This window comes from Amphibalanus amphitrite, unplaced genomic scaffold (genome assembly GCF_019059575.1).
Source record: "Amphibalanus amphitrite isolate SeventyFive unplaced genomic scaffold, NRLGWU_Aamphi_draft 000149F_arrow, whole genome shotgun sequence".
Taxonomy (NCBI): domain Eukaryota; kingdom Metazoa; phylum Arthropoda; class Thecostraca; order Balanomorpha; family Balanidae; genus Amphibalanus; species Amphibalanus amphitrite.
Window position 1 is genome coordinate 839,646 of NW_024881644.1, and position 16,522 is coordinate 856,167.

The following is a 16,522-nucleotide window of genomic DNA, read 5'->3' on the forward strand; positions in this document are numbered from 1 at the left end:
TTTTTAAAGTGCTTTCCTCGTAGGAAGTGTAGAACAATGTTCATACAACCAGATCGTCATATCGTAAATGAGTTTGGAAAGGTATTTATAAAAAGTACTGAATGAAATCCTTACAAAAATCCCTACTTAGTATTACTCATTATAAAATACTTCAATTGCTATAATTATGGTCTGGTATATCATATATTGCAATGCAACAATGCACTTCATTCCACCTCGATGCAGCGGCCTGCCATTGGTCGTTGAAAGCAAATACGTCACACTCACAGGTCATGATCATAGGCGGCGGAACGGGGGGGGGGGGGCACCGGGGCACCGTGCCCCCTTTAATTTTGGCATCTTAGCATTAGCAATTTAGCCCCATGGGCGTTGCATGGAAAAAATGGGACCAAGAGTCGACAGTGGGACCAAAATGGGACCAAAAGTCGACCTTAATTGAAGGTGTTCCGCCACCACTGGTCATGAGGCGTCGCTTCAGGCCCAAAACACGAATAGACGTGCATACAGTTGCTCAACCTCTCTTTTGTATGGCTTGTTGCGACTGGTGCCAGAATTGATTCACGCACTCAGCCATAAGAGAGAGACATCCCCGACCGGTAGGGACAGTCGCACTTCGGGAGCCGTCGGGTCAGGCTCGGCTGGTATCCGACCTGCTTCTGGTGCCCGGTGGGTGCTTTCGAATACTTGCTTTTATGCCCTGTGCTTTGAGAACATGTAGCTGATGACATAGCATTGATAGCAATGATGTTTCATCGATTACCATTTGCCGACTAGTGTTGATGCTTTTTGCTGTAGGTACCAGGATGTATGTTATTTAGGTACCTAGTCCTACTGTCTTTAACTAGTAGTCTATTATCTATATGCATGTTCATTGCTCGGCGAGGCTCGAGTTCAAAAAGTGCCGGATCAGATTTTCACACCAATATGGACCGTTTGTGAATGTCATTCATCCTCTATTGATTGCTGCTCTGTTTAAGGGCATTTCAGATCTTCACCTTCTGACCTTCGCATTGCTGTCTACCCGCGCCCTGCTGGGGGGGGGGGGTGTTTGAACACCCCCCTTGTGGTTTTTCGCGAATATCTCAAAAACGGCGGCCGCGCCGCCGTTTTTGGTACACCTTATCATACATCAATTCTACACATGTTGTGAAAATTTCACACCAAGGTCATTCAAGGTCAGGTCACCAGGTCACTTGAAGTGACCTCACCTCATAAAAGTTTCAATGTCTGTCATAGCTACACCGAGTGACCGATCGCTTTGAAACTTTCAGCGATTGCTAAGAGCAATAGCATGTACAAAATGTTTATCTCAGAATTTTGATATCGATGACCTAAGGTCAGGCCAATTTTGCGACCTCCCCATTATAAGTCAATGGGAGAAAATTGAAATGCGCCTCTTTTGGACGAAAGACATTATAAACACTTCCAAACACCGAATTACAAGTGGTTTAGACACACTGAACATGAAAATGGTGTCCGTGACCCTTGTTTATGCCCTGAGGTCATCTTAGGTCACGAATGGTATCTAACAGTATTTCGCAAATAACTTTTGATAGAGGCATGCTAGAGCGATGAAAACGCCTTAGATGTGTTCAGCTAGACGATACGGATCGACTGATATGCAACATGACCCTTTCCGGTCAGGTCATGACCTTGACCTGAGGTCAAATTTTCAAGTTGACTTTTCAAGGTCAAGTTATAGTTCATTCGATGCGTCTTGACGAGAGGAACACGATGCTGGTAAAAGTAAGCTCGTACAAGGCTTGGGTCAAAAGTTATTGCAGAAAAACTGTTTCCGGAAAAAATCGGCTATTTTTGCAGTTTTTGCCCCCTGCAGGCAAAACCGTTGACGGTAGGTCAAATCTGAGAGAATTACTCAGAAAGGGCGTTAATAGGGCTATCGAATGCGCTTTTCCGCGGCGCTGTAGCTCTAATTGGTTCCCGAGTTATGCGTTGGCATCTTGTAAACTGTCGAGTGTCGATATTCGACCTGAAAGTCGGCGAAATTTGGCCATCACCATGACCTGACCTTTGACCTGACCAAAAAAGTGGCCGAAGTAATTTCATTATTTTTGACGCTCTTTCGAACGAAGATGGATTATGGGGTGCAAGCAGATATGTTTGCCAATGCACGCCTATGTTTTTGGATGGAAATTGAGGATGCAGCTGAGTGCACACCGTGCACTCCCTCTTCCGCCGGCGCGGGGCGCCGCCCCTGATTTCTTGCCACAAACGTCTTCAACCGCTCCCGAATGAAAGAATATGCGTTAATGTTGATATTTTCTCATTTTGTGGAGGTTGGGCAAAGCCTGACCACTACTGGGGCATTCCTCGACTCTACTGGGGCATTTGCGTTAGCCGAGGCCCTGGGGCTGGTTGGGCAGGATCATAGATATACCTACTTACTGTCTGTACTCTGTATATCTATGGGCAGGATGACCGATGGTCCAGTGACGTCATAGCGTTACAGAGAACTGCGGAGTTGAAAATTCCCGGCTTATATGTGTTGCCTTGGATCAACCTTGGATCAAAAAGATTTTTGTCCTCCATTTTTGTGTAGCGTGCCTGGTTGCGCGTTGTGGCGTGTTTTGACAGGCATGCTCATGCTGGGACGGTAATTTGTGATGTGCGTTTCATTTTGCTCTTTGATCAAATTTCTAGCAGAAGAACCACTTTATTGATAAACGCATATACCGTTTCTGCGAGGATGAAAATTTCTGCTTTGGGTTTTCAGTCCAAGTCTGTCTGTGTTCTGTATGTATTCTGATTCACATTTCACCCTTCTTTCAAGGTCTTTTTCACAAATCATTTTGTTATTACCTACCAAGTACCTATCTCACATTTTATGCTCCTTGTTGCTGCTGTCTAAATCAATTGATGGCCAGTTTTCTCTGTCTTTCAGTAATATGCTACATGCCAATATTGAAATGGTTGTTTTATTACTTACTCTGTCAATTTTCATTCTGGCTTACTGTTCTCTAATTAAAACAGCATTACGCTAGCATCATCCTTTGAACAATTAGGATCATACCGTTTAGGCCTGCTTTTCTGTGGAATTAACAATTACTCTTGTCTTGTTTCAGGCAGTGAAATGGAAGCAGCACCAAGCTGTCGTAAGTACCCACCTGCATTATTGTTATTTGCTGGCTGTAGTGCTGACTAATACATATAGTGGCACCAAGGTTCAACTTAATCAAGGCCTTGTTTTCCTACCAATATTGCTTCTATTAACTGTAGGTTGTAGTCTGCAGGTTATAGGTAAGGCTAGGTTAGGTTAGATATGATATTTTATTTTAATATGATATTTTATTTTTTACTCGCTTTTATTTTTGTTGACTAGGTATTTCGTATATATCCATGCAATTTTGTATGCTGCCATATTCTAGCGCCCAAATAAACTTAACCTGGCAGGCAGTGGGCCTCATGGCCACCTTCCGCGCGGTGGGGGAGGGGGGCATTCCCCCCCGTATCTCGGAAACTACTGGACGGATTCATAAAATTCAAGCGGCGTTCTATAGCCCTGTCAAATTTGTTGAGGGAAACCAAATTCCATTGACCTCGAGGTCACCGATGACGTCACATGTCAGGTCAAAGATAAAATGTTTCACTGTTCACGGGTCTTCTAGGGAATGCGCTATAGCATCGAGTAAAACACATTTTGTCGAAAATCAGTGATAGGGCGTCAGTTGCCTAGTACATGTGCTGCTATTAGAGGTCACTGATAATGCCAGGTCAGGTCACAGGTCAGGTCACCAAGGGTCAGCACATGCACCCAACTTCACTAGGATTGTGCAATGCATGTTATATGACCAATTTTTTCATTTCCAACTGAATGGTGTTGGTTATAAGACCATCAGGTACGGTTTATGTCACTTTCTGGTGGAGGTCAGGTCAAGGTCAGGTCAAAAAGGTCAAATTTCAAAGTTGATAGTTTTGCAAAAAGTGGTTATTGGTTCGATCATTGATGCAGCTCGTCACGGGGAGTCTAATGGTGGTCTTTGTTTTGCGCTATGTGGTCTAGAATTGCTAAAAATTGAGTTTTGAGAATTTGACGTCATCAATTTTGAACATTTTTTCTGCTATAACCTGGCCAAAAAAGAGGCATCGATCTCAAATTTGGTATGTGGATAGAAGGTGGTAGGGACTATCACACATATTCAGTTTTTTTTTCTAAATTCAAAAACCTTTTTGGATTTTTTGGCTATTATATTCAATTTTTTGGTCGAAATCCAAAAACTTCAAAATTTTTAGATAGCAGTTTTGTAGCCCTGTTAATTTTACACCTTTTATGTCTTAAACATTTTCCTGTAGTGTAAAAGCTATTCACGGGAGGGTACTGAAAGTTTGGTGACGATCGGCGCAGCGGTTCTGGAGATATATCGAAAAAAAAATTAAGGGGGCAAAAAATGCCCCCCCCCCCCACCGCCTGGAAGGTCAACTCTGAACCTTGGTGCCAATGGAGAAGGTGTAAGCCAGTGCTACCAGATCCCATTGTTTTATGAGTTAATGACCACTGATTTTAACAGCAATGTAAGTTATGAGAAGAACTTTTGATGAATTGGGGACTTGCATTAGAAAGCCAAACTGTTTTTTATATTGCTCGCTTAAGTATTTTCAAGCAGTTTTTTTCCCAAATTCCCTGCAACCTTACTCAGGCATAAGAGTTCACAGCTAATTAATTCCATTGGTATGTATTGTTGATTTCTATTTTGAAGCACAAGCAAAGTGAGAGGTACACTCGAGGGCAGATTGATGTTCCACAACTCTTTATCCACCGGGTCCCTATGGCTCAGCATTGGCGGCAGCCGCCTGGTACCGGTAGACTGTGCCGCTTCACTTACTTGTCAAGCGGCACAGCCTACCCACACCGTGTGACACCGGTCTGGGTCGGTGGCTGGAAGGCGATGTGGGCCGCCTGTGATGTCAGCGCAGCGGTGAGGGCCGAGCCCGGAGGCATGGCTCGGGTCGGCGCGGCGCGGCGGCTGGCGAGGGCTGGGGAGTGAGGCGGGGTGGAAGCATGGACCATCGCGCGGCTGGGCGAGCGTGGTTAACTTTCGCGTCTCCCAATTATTCTACCTATCAATTGCGCTAAAGCATTTGTTAAAATGCCCTATGCCCAAGACAGCGCCTATCATTTACCTACTTGCTATGCGTATTACGAAGCACTTAAGCGTGGCAATGGGACAGCCGATAGAACTTATGTCACACGTGCATCGAGGTGCGGAGCTATATTTTGTATGACATATTAGTATTAAGGCCTTGATTGAGCAGATTGGTGTCTATTGTTTCGCACGGCAATCGTCTAGAGACGTGGGAACTGGGGTTATGGGTATAGTGCGGCAGCCAACGCCCCAATTTAAAGCGATTATTACTGTTGCTTTAAAGGTAGTGTGCCAGCTTTCCTGGACCGTATGGAGTTAATGGCCCAGATAAGGAGAACCGGATTTTTAGAACTTATCCATTCCTTCAAAACTCATGGAAACGTCTTAAATTCTTCAAATTTTGAGTACCCCAGTGCGAAATTCGCCCCGACGGGTTGTCGGTCGTACCCCAACCACATTTCACACCACTATGAACAATAAATGCACACACTGAAATCGCTATTACCGATATGCTCATCCAATCAAGTTTCGATAAACCCGTTCATCATCATCTCCTGCGGTTTCGAACACGCCTGTTAGGTGGTGCGGTAGACCGCGCCCAAAGCCAGGGCCCCGGTAACGTGAGGTAGCCGAGTCGGGGCAGCGTGCGCTGACCCAAGCCGGGGCCGCGCGTCCTCCCGGTGTCATGTGATAGCCCGGGGCTGCCCGCGGGGATGCGGTAGACCGCGCACAAAGCTGCGGCCCCGGCTTGGGTCAGCGCACGGTGCCCCGACTCGGCTACCTCACGTTACCGGGGCCCTGGCTTTGGGCGCGGCTTCTGCTCATACTTTGTGGTGCGGTGGTGGTGCGTCGGGCCGCGCGCTCTGACTTCGGCCAAGAAAAATGCGTCAGCTGATCATTGTCATTTCTGCCACTTGCGTGTGGTGAAATGGGGTCATAACTTAAGAGACAGCTTTTTCATATCAATTATTTTAAATAAAATCATATTTCAAACCATAAATAATGTTCGACAGCCAAATAAAAGAAACAATAACAATACAGGCTTACAGTTGAAGGCTTGACATTGTGTTGTCTACGATTAGACAGCTGATAACTCATTCCCGTACATCGTAACTCTATAATGACCTTTGCTTATTGTCACATGTGCGCCGCATTCGCGATTGTTGCCGACGCCTATTTGCAGATCAGCCCACTACAGTTGTTATACATATCGAAAAACCGATAAACTTTTAGGCGAAAAAGGCACTATTCCAGGCCCATTTTTAATTTTCTTTGCGATATTAGGTAAAAACAGAAGCTTCTTATCCTAGGAAAAATAAAATGGGAAATCTTTCAAAGGTGGCACACTACCTTTAATACATATGTGGTCGCGGCCGCCAATAGCAAACCGTTCCAACTAGGAGCCAAAACTTCGCGCACTCAGGAGGGTTGGAACCGGGCTTGCCCCACCGGTCAGCTTACGACAAGAGCGTTCGTCCACTGAGCTACCGAGAATGGTCCCCGGCAGCACAAAACAAAATGACATTCACCAGCTGACTGACAATGACAGTTTTGTGACATTTCATCGCGTTTGACCGCGGCGCGTGGTCACTGGTCTCGGTAGCTCAGTGGATACACGCTAGCGTCGTAGGGTGACCGGTTAGAGAAGCCCGGTTCGAACCGTCCCAGGTGCGAGACTTATTTACTCCTAGTTGGAACGCACAGTGATGCAAATGGGGTTCACGAGTGGCCATAAATACCCAAAAGTCAAGTTTACCAAATCGAGTTAATTGCGATATGGCCGAGTAGACAAATGTTTGGGGCATCTGAAATCACATGGTTTTCATGTTTTTGTCAAAACCGGCCTCGTGTATCATCGTCAGAAGTCGTGACATTTTCTAGGTCGTAAAATGACGGTCAGACACTCGCAAGTTCAAACGCCGCTGGTTTGCGTTCATTTCGTACAAATTGAAAAAATTATGCATGAGAATGATCCCCAAAGCCTTCTGCTTCTAATGCCGGGTCACAAAAAGCCGTATCTCATTCGCTTTGGCGGTAATCTGACTATTTATCATCGTGTTGCAATCGCAGTTTTTTACTAAGAAAAAAATGCTTTCGTTTCACCTACAGCACTTAACACAGTGCGTGCCCGTTAGTCCACCATACCATAGCCTTCCCTAATCATTTCTGAGTCGCATCGTGAAAGAATTAAGGCGCTATCACAGGGCTGACCGGCGCTACAGAGGTTTTTGTCCGGGCGGTCGGGTGCCGCAGTGGGCGCGCAGTGGGCGGGTAAGTGCCGCCGCGCGGCGTCCGGGCGGCGCGGCGGCGCGGCCGCCCGGGCCGCCCGCTGCGCCGCGGCACCCGACCGTGCCGGACGAAAACTTCTGTAGCGCCGGTCAGCCCTGTGCTAGCGCCTTAATTCTTTCACGATGCGACTCAAAAATGATTAGGGAATGCTATGATATGGTGCACTAACGGGCACACACTGTGTGAAGTGCTGTAGGTGAATAAAAAGCAATTATTTTTGGTAAAAAACTGCGGTTGCAACATGATAACAAATAGTTAGCTCACCGCCAAACCAAAATAGATACGGCTTTTCATGACGTGGCATTAGAAGCAGCAGGTTTCGGGGATCATTTTCATGTATAATTTTTGCAGCTTGTATGACATGAACGCACGCTAGCGGCGTTTAACCCGCGCCGTGCTGGTGGCCTGAACTTTCCGCCGAGTGCTGGGGGGGGGGGGGGGCGTTTTCACGCCCCCCCGTCTAACTCGGCTCCTGGGCCACGTAGCGACACGCGGTAAGCGGCAATCGAAAGAGCGTCAAAAATAAGGATGAAAACACTTCGGTCATTTTTTGGGTCAGGTCAAAGGTCAGGTCACCAGAGGTCACCAAAGGTAAAATGTTGACTATTTCAACATTTTGGAAACTGCCAACGGCTATCTCGGGAACCGATAGAGCTACAGCGCCGCGGAAAAGCGCATTCGATAGCCCTTTTACAGACCTTTCTGAGCAATGTTCTCAGATTTGACCTCAGGTCAACGGTTTAGCCTCCAGAGGGCAAAAACTCCAAAAATAGCCGTTTTTACGAAAAACGTTTTTTCGTCAATAACTTTTGACTCATAAGCGCCATGACATTACTTTTGCCAGCATCGTGTTCCTCTCGTCGAGACGCGTCGAATGAACTATTCGTTGACCTTGAAAGGTCATTTTGAAAATTTGACCTCAGGTCAAGGTCATGACCTGACCGAAAAGGGTCATGTTGCATATCAGTCGATCCGTATCGTCGAGCTGAACACATCTGACGTGTTTTCACCGCTCTAGCACGTCTCTATCAAAAGTTATAGCCAAAAAACTGCTGGCGACCGTTCATGACCTGAGATGACCTCAGGGGCACACAGAGGGATCACAGATGCATTTTTCCTATTCAGTGTGTCATGTTTACCTATGAACCGATGTTTGAGAGCGTTTTGAACGATATTCGTCCAAAAGAGGCGCATTTCAATTTTCTCCCATTGACTTATAATGGAGAGGTCGCAAAATTGACCTGACCTTAGGTCACAGATATCAAAAATCCGAGATATACATTTTATACATACGGTTACTCATATCAATCGCTGAAAGTTTCAAAGTGATCGTTCAGTCGGTGTAGCTATAGCGAGCCTTTGAACTTTTTCTGAGGTAAGGTCACTTGACGTGACCTGGTGACCTGTCCTTGAACGTCATAGGTCTGAAATTTTCACAACATGTGCGGAAATGATGTAGGAACACGTGTACCAAAAACGGCGGCGCTGCGCGCCGCCGTTTTTGAGATATTCGCGAAAAACCTGAGGGGGGGCGTAAAAACGCCCCCCCCCAGCACGGCGCGGGTTAAAGTTGCGAGTATCTGACAGTCATTTTACGACATCGAAAATGTCTCGACTTCTGACAATCATACACGAGGCCGGTTTTGACAAAAACATTAAAATCATACTTTTTCAGACACTCCAAACATTTGCCTGACTGACCATATTACGATTTATTCGATTAAGTGAACTTGAATTTTGGGCCTTTTTCGTATTTATGGCCACTCGTGAACCCCATTTGCATCACTGTGGAACGGTTTGCTATTGGTGGCTGCGATCACACATTAGAGGAACAATAAGCTTTTCCTAAAGTTGGGGCGTTGGCTGCCGCGCTATCCAAAAACTGCAGTTCCCACGTCTCTGGACGATTGCTGTGCAAAATAATAGACACTAATGAGCTCAATCAAGGCCTTAATACTTATCTGTTATAAGCAATGCAGCTCCGCAACTCGATGCACGTATGATATAAATTCTATCTGCTGTCCCAATGCTACGTTAAAGTGTGTCGTAATGCGCATGGCAAGTATGATGATAGGCGCTGTCTTGGGCATAGGATATTTTAACAACTGCTTTAGCGCAATTGTTAGGTAGAATAATTGGCGCCTTGAGACGCGAAAGTTAACTACACTCGCTCAGCCGCGCGATGGTCCATGCTCCCACTCCACCTCACTTCCCAGCCCTCGCCAGCCGCCGCGCCGCGCCGACCCGAGCCATGCCTCCGGGCTCGGCCCTCACCGCTGCGCTGACATCACAGGCGGCCCACATCGCCTTCCAGCCACCGACCCAGACCGGTGTCATACGGTGTGGGTAGGCTGTGCCGCTTGACAAGTAAGTGGAGCGGCACAGTCTACCGGTACCAGGCGGCTGCTGCCAATGCTGAGCCATAGGAACCCGGTGAATAAAGAGTTGTAGAACATCAATCTGCCCCCGAGTGTACCTACACACTACAGATACAAATTTGCTATCCATAGGACGTATGGCACATGTTTAACATCTTCAATATTGATTAATCAACAATTGACCCTGTTGTTTCACAGAAAGACGATATACACTAAATTTTTCGTTTTTTGAAGTGCTGCAGTCGGTTGGCGCCAAAAAAGACGAGTCATATGAATGGAAGGACGTGAGTAATCTCTTCTGGTTCCTTTAGCAGCATGCTATTTATTTGAGTGAATTCAATTGTTCTGGTCTACTCAATGATCTTCTGTTCACTTTGACAGCTATGGTAACTCATAAAAATGCAATAGCAGATGCACTGTCTAATTATGCACTTTCCTCAACTGTTGTCAATTGAACTACTCAGTAAATTTTAGTTGTCACTTGTCAGGTCTGAAGTTTAATGTATTATCAGCTTTTTTTCCAAAGTTTCAGAGTTGTTTAGCTGTTTTCTCTTGCTGACCCCTGCACCCATTTTGTCAGGTAATTATGCTGTTTCTTCGATACTTGGCGAGGAGGAAGCCAAGTCTTTTCGACCCGATGAATAAGAGTCGGGTGGTGTGCCAGGATGACCCGCTCGGCAGGGTCTTCGGGGTGGCCTCGTTCACGAAGGACGAGACACGGTATGTGGACGCGCCGGCGCGCGTGCGGGCACGTTCGTGGCGGTAGCACTGTGGCGCACCGGTCCGGCGCCGGTTCGGGCCTCCGGTCACGCCCGCGGCTTGGGTCCTGGTCCAGGAAGGTCGTCGTCTTGGTCTTTGTCCCGGTCTTTTTGGTTTAATTCTGGTGTTAGTTAAGTATTGTTGGTTCGCTGAAGACCAGAATATTGACATTCAATAATCAACATGGACTCTAGTCACTCATGTATTCTTTGACATAGGTATTGAAAGAAAACTTAAATTTTGATTATCATGTTTGTGCCCTTTTCAGTTGATTTATATTGGTTGATTAAATTTCAGTGGTTCTTTAAGATCAAATTCTACCAAAGATGTTATATATTTGGCAATTGTTAGCCATCCATCCCATCCTGTTGCCCTCATGCAAGGCGGGCAACGGGATGTCAGCGGGTAAGCCAGGCGACAACCATTCATTGAAGTCGCATATTCATGTGACAAGTTCTACAAAATGCCATCAAAGTCACCAGACAAGTCTAAATTACTTGATGACGCCAGGACATTGTTTCTGTTGACATGGAATCAGCGCTTTATATGTATCGCATCCATCATTTGGCTCCGCTTCGTGTTCTGGCCCCGGTATCATTATTGCAACACCAAGTGGAACCCAGCCTGGACCTGGACCCAAGCTGAGCTGGCCTGGGCCCGGAGCCGGCGGGCCGGACCGGCGGCTGTCCCATGTCGATCCGGATAGGACCGATTTCCACGATCCGTGAGGGTCGGTCCCGACGGTCGGCGCTGGCGCTGGCGACGGGGACACGGAATTCGTGATCCGTCGATCGGAGGCGGCTCGGCTGTCGCTCGGTCCCGCCGAACGTGCGTCCGCCGGCGGACGTCCCGACCAGCCGGAGCTCTCCACCAGCCAGCCAGCCAGCCCGCCGAGCGACCGACCACTCTGCCGACCGACCGGCCGGCCGGCCCTCACACTATTCTGACCAGCACCGCCCACAGGCCCCTGTGCCCCTTCATTGCGTTTGCGATTGATGTTCTTTGCTGTGAGTGGCTTAGTTTTAATGTTAATTTTCCTTATTTCGCTCAGTCTTATAGTCTAGTTTATTATTACTTATGTTCTGTTTTGAGCACTTTTGGCCGTCCATATAACGCCCGCAGTCTTACTTATCTTCCTTTCAGTCGAATGCATTCAGCCATTTAATCTTCATTTTCATCTGTCTCAGTTGATTCAAATTCAAATTGCACCATTTAAACTCTAATAACCCCTTGCAGTACTCACAATCACCAATTTCCCATTTTCCTTTCCATAGCTGACGATGTTGACGATTTCACTGACTTGAAAGAGGCGGTCGGATGGTGGCCGCATCTCGAGACCTGGCGGGCCCACGGGACCCCTGACCACGGACCATGGGCTGGCCGGAGTCGGGGTTCTGGGGCCCGCCGGTCGAGGGGCCCTCCAGTCCCACCCGGGACCTGCGGCACAGCTCAGTGAAATGGGCTGAACTGAGGCGGCTGATGGTCACTTTCATACATTCGTTTATTAATTCAGTTATTGAATAATGTTTGTCATAGCATTATTTACTCTTCAAATAAGTCATTCATAAATATTTGAAATATATATATTTGTGACTAGTAAGAGACGAACACAATTTTTTTTCCAATAATTATTTGAATATACATATTTTTGTCTAAATATTGCAATTTGATTTGCGAGTTTTAGCCGTCCCGCCATCATGCCGTTTCATTTCATCTCATTTGACGGATGCTGACCGATAAGCAGTGGTGCGGCCTCGGACCCCGACCAAGTTACACCAATAACACGTGGCACCAATGGGCACCAAAGCACCACCACCAGCCCGTCACCTTCGAGCGGGTCCGAGGGAGGCGCCCGTGCCGGGCTCGGCCGGCCTGGGCTCTAACTGTCGGATTGGCACCATGACCCAGGTGACAGCTCGAGTGACCGTGTCAAATCGCTCGTCATCAGTTGATCCGAAAACCTGTCGTACTGATAGACTGAGGATTCAGAAGTCAAAATTAGCAGATCAAAATTGCAAAAAAAAAAAATCAACCAAAAATAAATGTGCATTTCTGGCGAAACTAGTGCCGCTTCTGTCATGTTCTGGAAATTTATGTACTGTGCATGGTAATGCCTACCGTTGAGCCCGTCACGACTTCCTGCTATTCCATCCCATTTCAAGGCTGGTTGCTCCGTTTTGTCATTGATTCCTACTAATTGCGATTTGCAACTTCCTGTAACATGGTGCTTGTGGCTAATATTGGCTTACGGTTTGTACTAGATTAACCAAACGGTCGCTGAAACAACACTGGCAAGCATTCCCGGCCAAGACCTGGGCCAAAACCTTTTTTGCCCATCGAAACTGCTTCTCTAATCCATGCATTATTTTAGCCAATTTCAGTTCACGAATTCTGCCGTTTTAACAGTTCTGGATGCTATTGCTGAGTGCTCTAACGGAAGACTTCGCATGTATGCCTAATTTTCATGGCACAGTTTTTTCTACTTGTTTGCCTAGCAATTACAGTGGCTGTGCCTATGTATCGTTTTCCCGCAAACGATCCTCTATTTTCGGAAGCATCCTGCCCACTCGCACAATACCGCTTGCAAAATTGTGCCGTTTCCTTTCAAGTTGTCTTTGTCTTACTTTAGCTGTCTTACTTTAACTCAGTCTCTGAATTACTTAGTTGGGGAAACTGGAGGAAACCACGCTTTGTGTTTTACCACATTCTGAACGCTGGATACCTTGAAACGTGCTAGTTGCACGTCCTTCTGTGTCCAGATGTACTATCGATCTAACATCTCAATCTGCTTTCCATATAGCCTCGTTGCTGGTGCGCCCTAAAACACCTCAATCTGCTTTTGAGCTCGTTACCTAACGAGCAAGACCACTAAGGTGTTGAAATGAGTGCCGGTGTTTGTGATATCATCAATGGTGCTTATTGTCTTGTTCACACACTCTTGTGGTATTTTTAGAACGCACCTTAATCTTCCCGGCTCCGTAACTAACTCGGGACTCGGTAAACCTCCCTGACGCATGCATGCCACGCCCCCCGAGCTACCAGAGTGCCCAGAATGCTGTTACGCGCGATCCGGCTGCGGTGGTGGACTGAGGTGCCCTCTGACGGTCGGTGGCGGACGGTGGCGCCTCCTCTGACAGTGCACGCCGTCTGATTTCAGGCTGCTGGTGCGGCAGCAGCTGTGCCTGGTGGAGGACGAGGCCCTGATGGCCAGCCTGCCGCCGCTGCCGCCGCCGGGCCTGGAGCCGGGCGAGCAGGTGAAACGCGGCCCGACAGACCCCGACGCCGACGACCCGGACAGCAAACGGAGTCGGTCCGAGGCGGGCGCGGCGGCGTCCGCTCCGGCTCCGGCTCCGGCGGCGGGCGCGGGCCCGTCGTCAGGACCGGGCCCGTCGGTCACCGCCGACCTCCAGCGGATGGACACGCTAGGTGAGCCAGACACGGAGCGTGCCGCCGCGTGGCAGAGACGCACCACGAGAGCTGCCGCGACGGGGCGGCGGCGACAGTGTAGTGAGCGGGAGGCGGGGTGACCCAGCGGACACTGACGCCGCCGCTGGTGGGTGGTGTAAGGGAATTGTGACCCGTCACAGTAGCAACATTCAATATAGACAGTAACACCATGGGAACTTGCACCGCCGACAGTGAACACTGCTAAGCGACGAGTTCAAGACAAGTACAATATGCCTAGTTGATTTAGATTTGCGTTACTCGTCTTTCTTTGAGTTTTGTTTTTCTCTCGACACGACTGTACGATGTTATGATTTAGAACATTTTATCTTCATGAGTTATTGTATGTTAATATTTTGCCGCATATGATTAGTTTATCGCTAGCTCATTTATTCGTATTAGTTCCCCTTGATTCATTTATCTTTTGGTCAGCTTCCCTTTACTACAAGTTACAACCTTTCTTTTCACGTCCTCATCGTTTCTTTTATATTGTCATACGGTGTCGGTTTTTCTTAGCTACACTTTATTCCACATTTGGTTAATTTGCGACACCTTGACATAGTCACATGGCTGGTTTTCTTTGTGTTCGTCACATATCATTTAATTTTATACGTGGGCAAATATGCAAGGATAAGGGAGTCAGTCACTTGTCGTCGTTGTTTTATTGAGCGTTGCTTATATTTCGTTTGTTCCCAATCTGGTACCACACCGCAACCATCGACCAATTAGTTGGGTGCAACATGGAGTTCGCTGAATTCTAAAATCACATTTTTGTTGTTGCCGGCTGGGCAGCTCAGCCCTGAAAATACTAAAAATCCTTTATCTCTAGTACATATTCAAAAGACATCATTAATGCAATACTCGTGGTCGATTGGTGCGCTATGTGATCAGAAAGCCTTTATGTTATGCCTGTTCAATGTTTGCTGTGCGCAGTGTTTGTGTTAGTGCACGGCCAGGCTGACCTGGACCGCACCGTCCGTGCGGCCGCCGGCCTCTTTTGGCTGGCCCGTGCACCGTCTGGGCCAGTGGCCCAGACCGTATCTTCCCGGTCTATCGTTGCGTCGTATTTTGTCTCTAAGGGTGCCCGGCGCGCCTTTCCGTGTAGACATTCTACCCCGTCCCCATCGAGCAGTGTTGTGATTGAGCGCCGATATCGTCTTTTCGATTTCGTGTGTATCTATCTGTTCGATGTGTCCACCCCACCCCGGTAGTCCTGGGGCGCACCTCGGGGCGCGGGCGTCGGTGCAGAGGGGCGCCATGTGACCTCAGCAGTCGCGGTGCTCCAATTCTCCAGACGCACCGTCGCTGCGTGAAAATGCGAGTCTGTGTGGGCATGAACGTGAGCGTGAGTGCGTGAAATGAGTGTTGAGCGTGCGTGTTGAGCGTGCGTGCGTTCGTGGGTGTCGATCGTTCCTACGGCGTGTCTGCGGACTTGCGTGTGAGCGTGGTAGCATGGTGTGTGAGCGGTGCTGACTTCTGGGGACCGCCTGTGATGGTTTAGAGGCTACCGACGGTGCCATGGAGGAGACCAGAGAGACCGAGACCGATTATGACGAGGCCGGAGACCACCGCCGCACGTACGCCCAGGAGCTGGAACCGGTCGACTGCACCGACTACGACTCCGACGGCTTCTCTTCATCAGGGGTGAGTAGTCTGCCGCAGCGACCCCGCCCCGGCAGTGGCGCCGGCAACACTCGGCTGGTGTATACCGCTAGTCTGCTCGGTCTTGTCGCCTTTGTCGCCTGATTGGACCTGCGCTATGCAGATTAGCTTGCTCGTGGCAGACTTAACCTTGCTTCGGGCGGTGACGAGCACCTAAACTGGATGCCCAGGTGTGGTGTGCGTCTGTGTTGTGTTTCTTTTTTCTCTCACCTTGTGGTCTAACACTTTATTTTGTTTCATCCTTTCAATGGTGTTTTGTCTACGGATACCTATCCATTGCGTGTCGTGATGGTGGTTTGTCTCTGGATGTCGGTTGTTTGTGTTGTTGTCTGTGGTTTCCCTCTTTGGGTCTGGGTGGCACGAGTTGGGCTGTGTCTCGATGGTCGAAATGGCGAAGCATTTCGGCAAACAGACCACCCGGTCGTCTGCGGAAGTGGCTCGCCATGGGCTGGCTGGTCATGAATGTTTCCACCTCACTTTTCACCTTCCCTAGTAGGCATTGCGTCTTGGCACGTCCACTCATGAAATCATCAAAGTAGATGTTTTCATGCACTTCTGAATCAGCATGTTTTCCTTCAGTTCGCTATCATATAATATTTAACGAAAGTCCGGTCACTAACATCCGTAGTACTAACACCGCGCGTCTCAAGCATTACATCAAGCATACATTCCGAAGAACTATTTCTCTTCCTTCTCTCTCTTTCATGTCATTGCTCTGTTGTCTTCTCTGGAGGCGTTTCATTTGTGCATTTGAAACGGGAATTTGGGTAATGGAGGCCGGGTGTGCATTTTGGTGAATTGGTGTTTGACTGATGTCGGCCCTTCCGCTAATCGGCCATCCACCTACTAGAAGCATTTCAATTAACCGATTTACCGTGGCGTGGCGCG

At 48.0% G+C, this 16,522-nt stretch overlaps 1 protein-coding gene across 7 annotated transcripts in view; it reads left to right on the top strand.

The window, feature by feature from the left end:
• The window catches only part of LOC122382872 (rhotekin-like), a 94,543-nt gene that overhangs the window by 6,206 nt on the left and 71,815 nt on the right, over positions 1-16,522 (top strand). The window contains exons 1-6 of one of the 7 annotated variants that reach the window (XM_043368738.1): positions 2,504-2,626; positions 3,084-3,113; positions 9,968-10,053; positions 10,350-10,489; positions 13,686-13,954; positions 15,474-15,616. The exons of 1 other annotated variant lie outside the window; for it this stretch is intronic. In XM_043368738.1, coding sequence (XP_043224673.1) covers positions 3,092-3,113; positions 9,968-10,053; positions 10,350-10,489; positions 13,686-13,954; positions 15,474-15,616 — 660 coding nt within the window. In that variant the 5' untranslated portion in view covers positions 2,504-2,626; positions 3,084-3,091. Of the gene's footprint in view, positions 1-2,503; positions 2,755-3,083; positions 3,114-9,967; positions 10,054-10,349; positions 10,490-13,685; positions 13,955-15,473; positions 15,618-16,522 lie in introns of those variants that run through there. 5 more of the 7 variants (XM_043368737.1, XM_043368740.1, XM_043368739.1 and 2 more) reach the window with 5 other exon arrangements.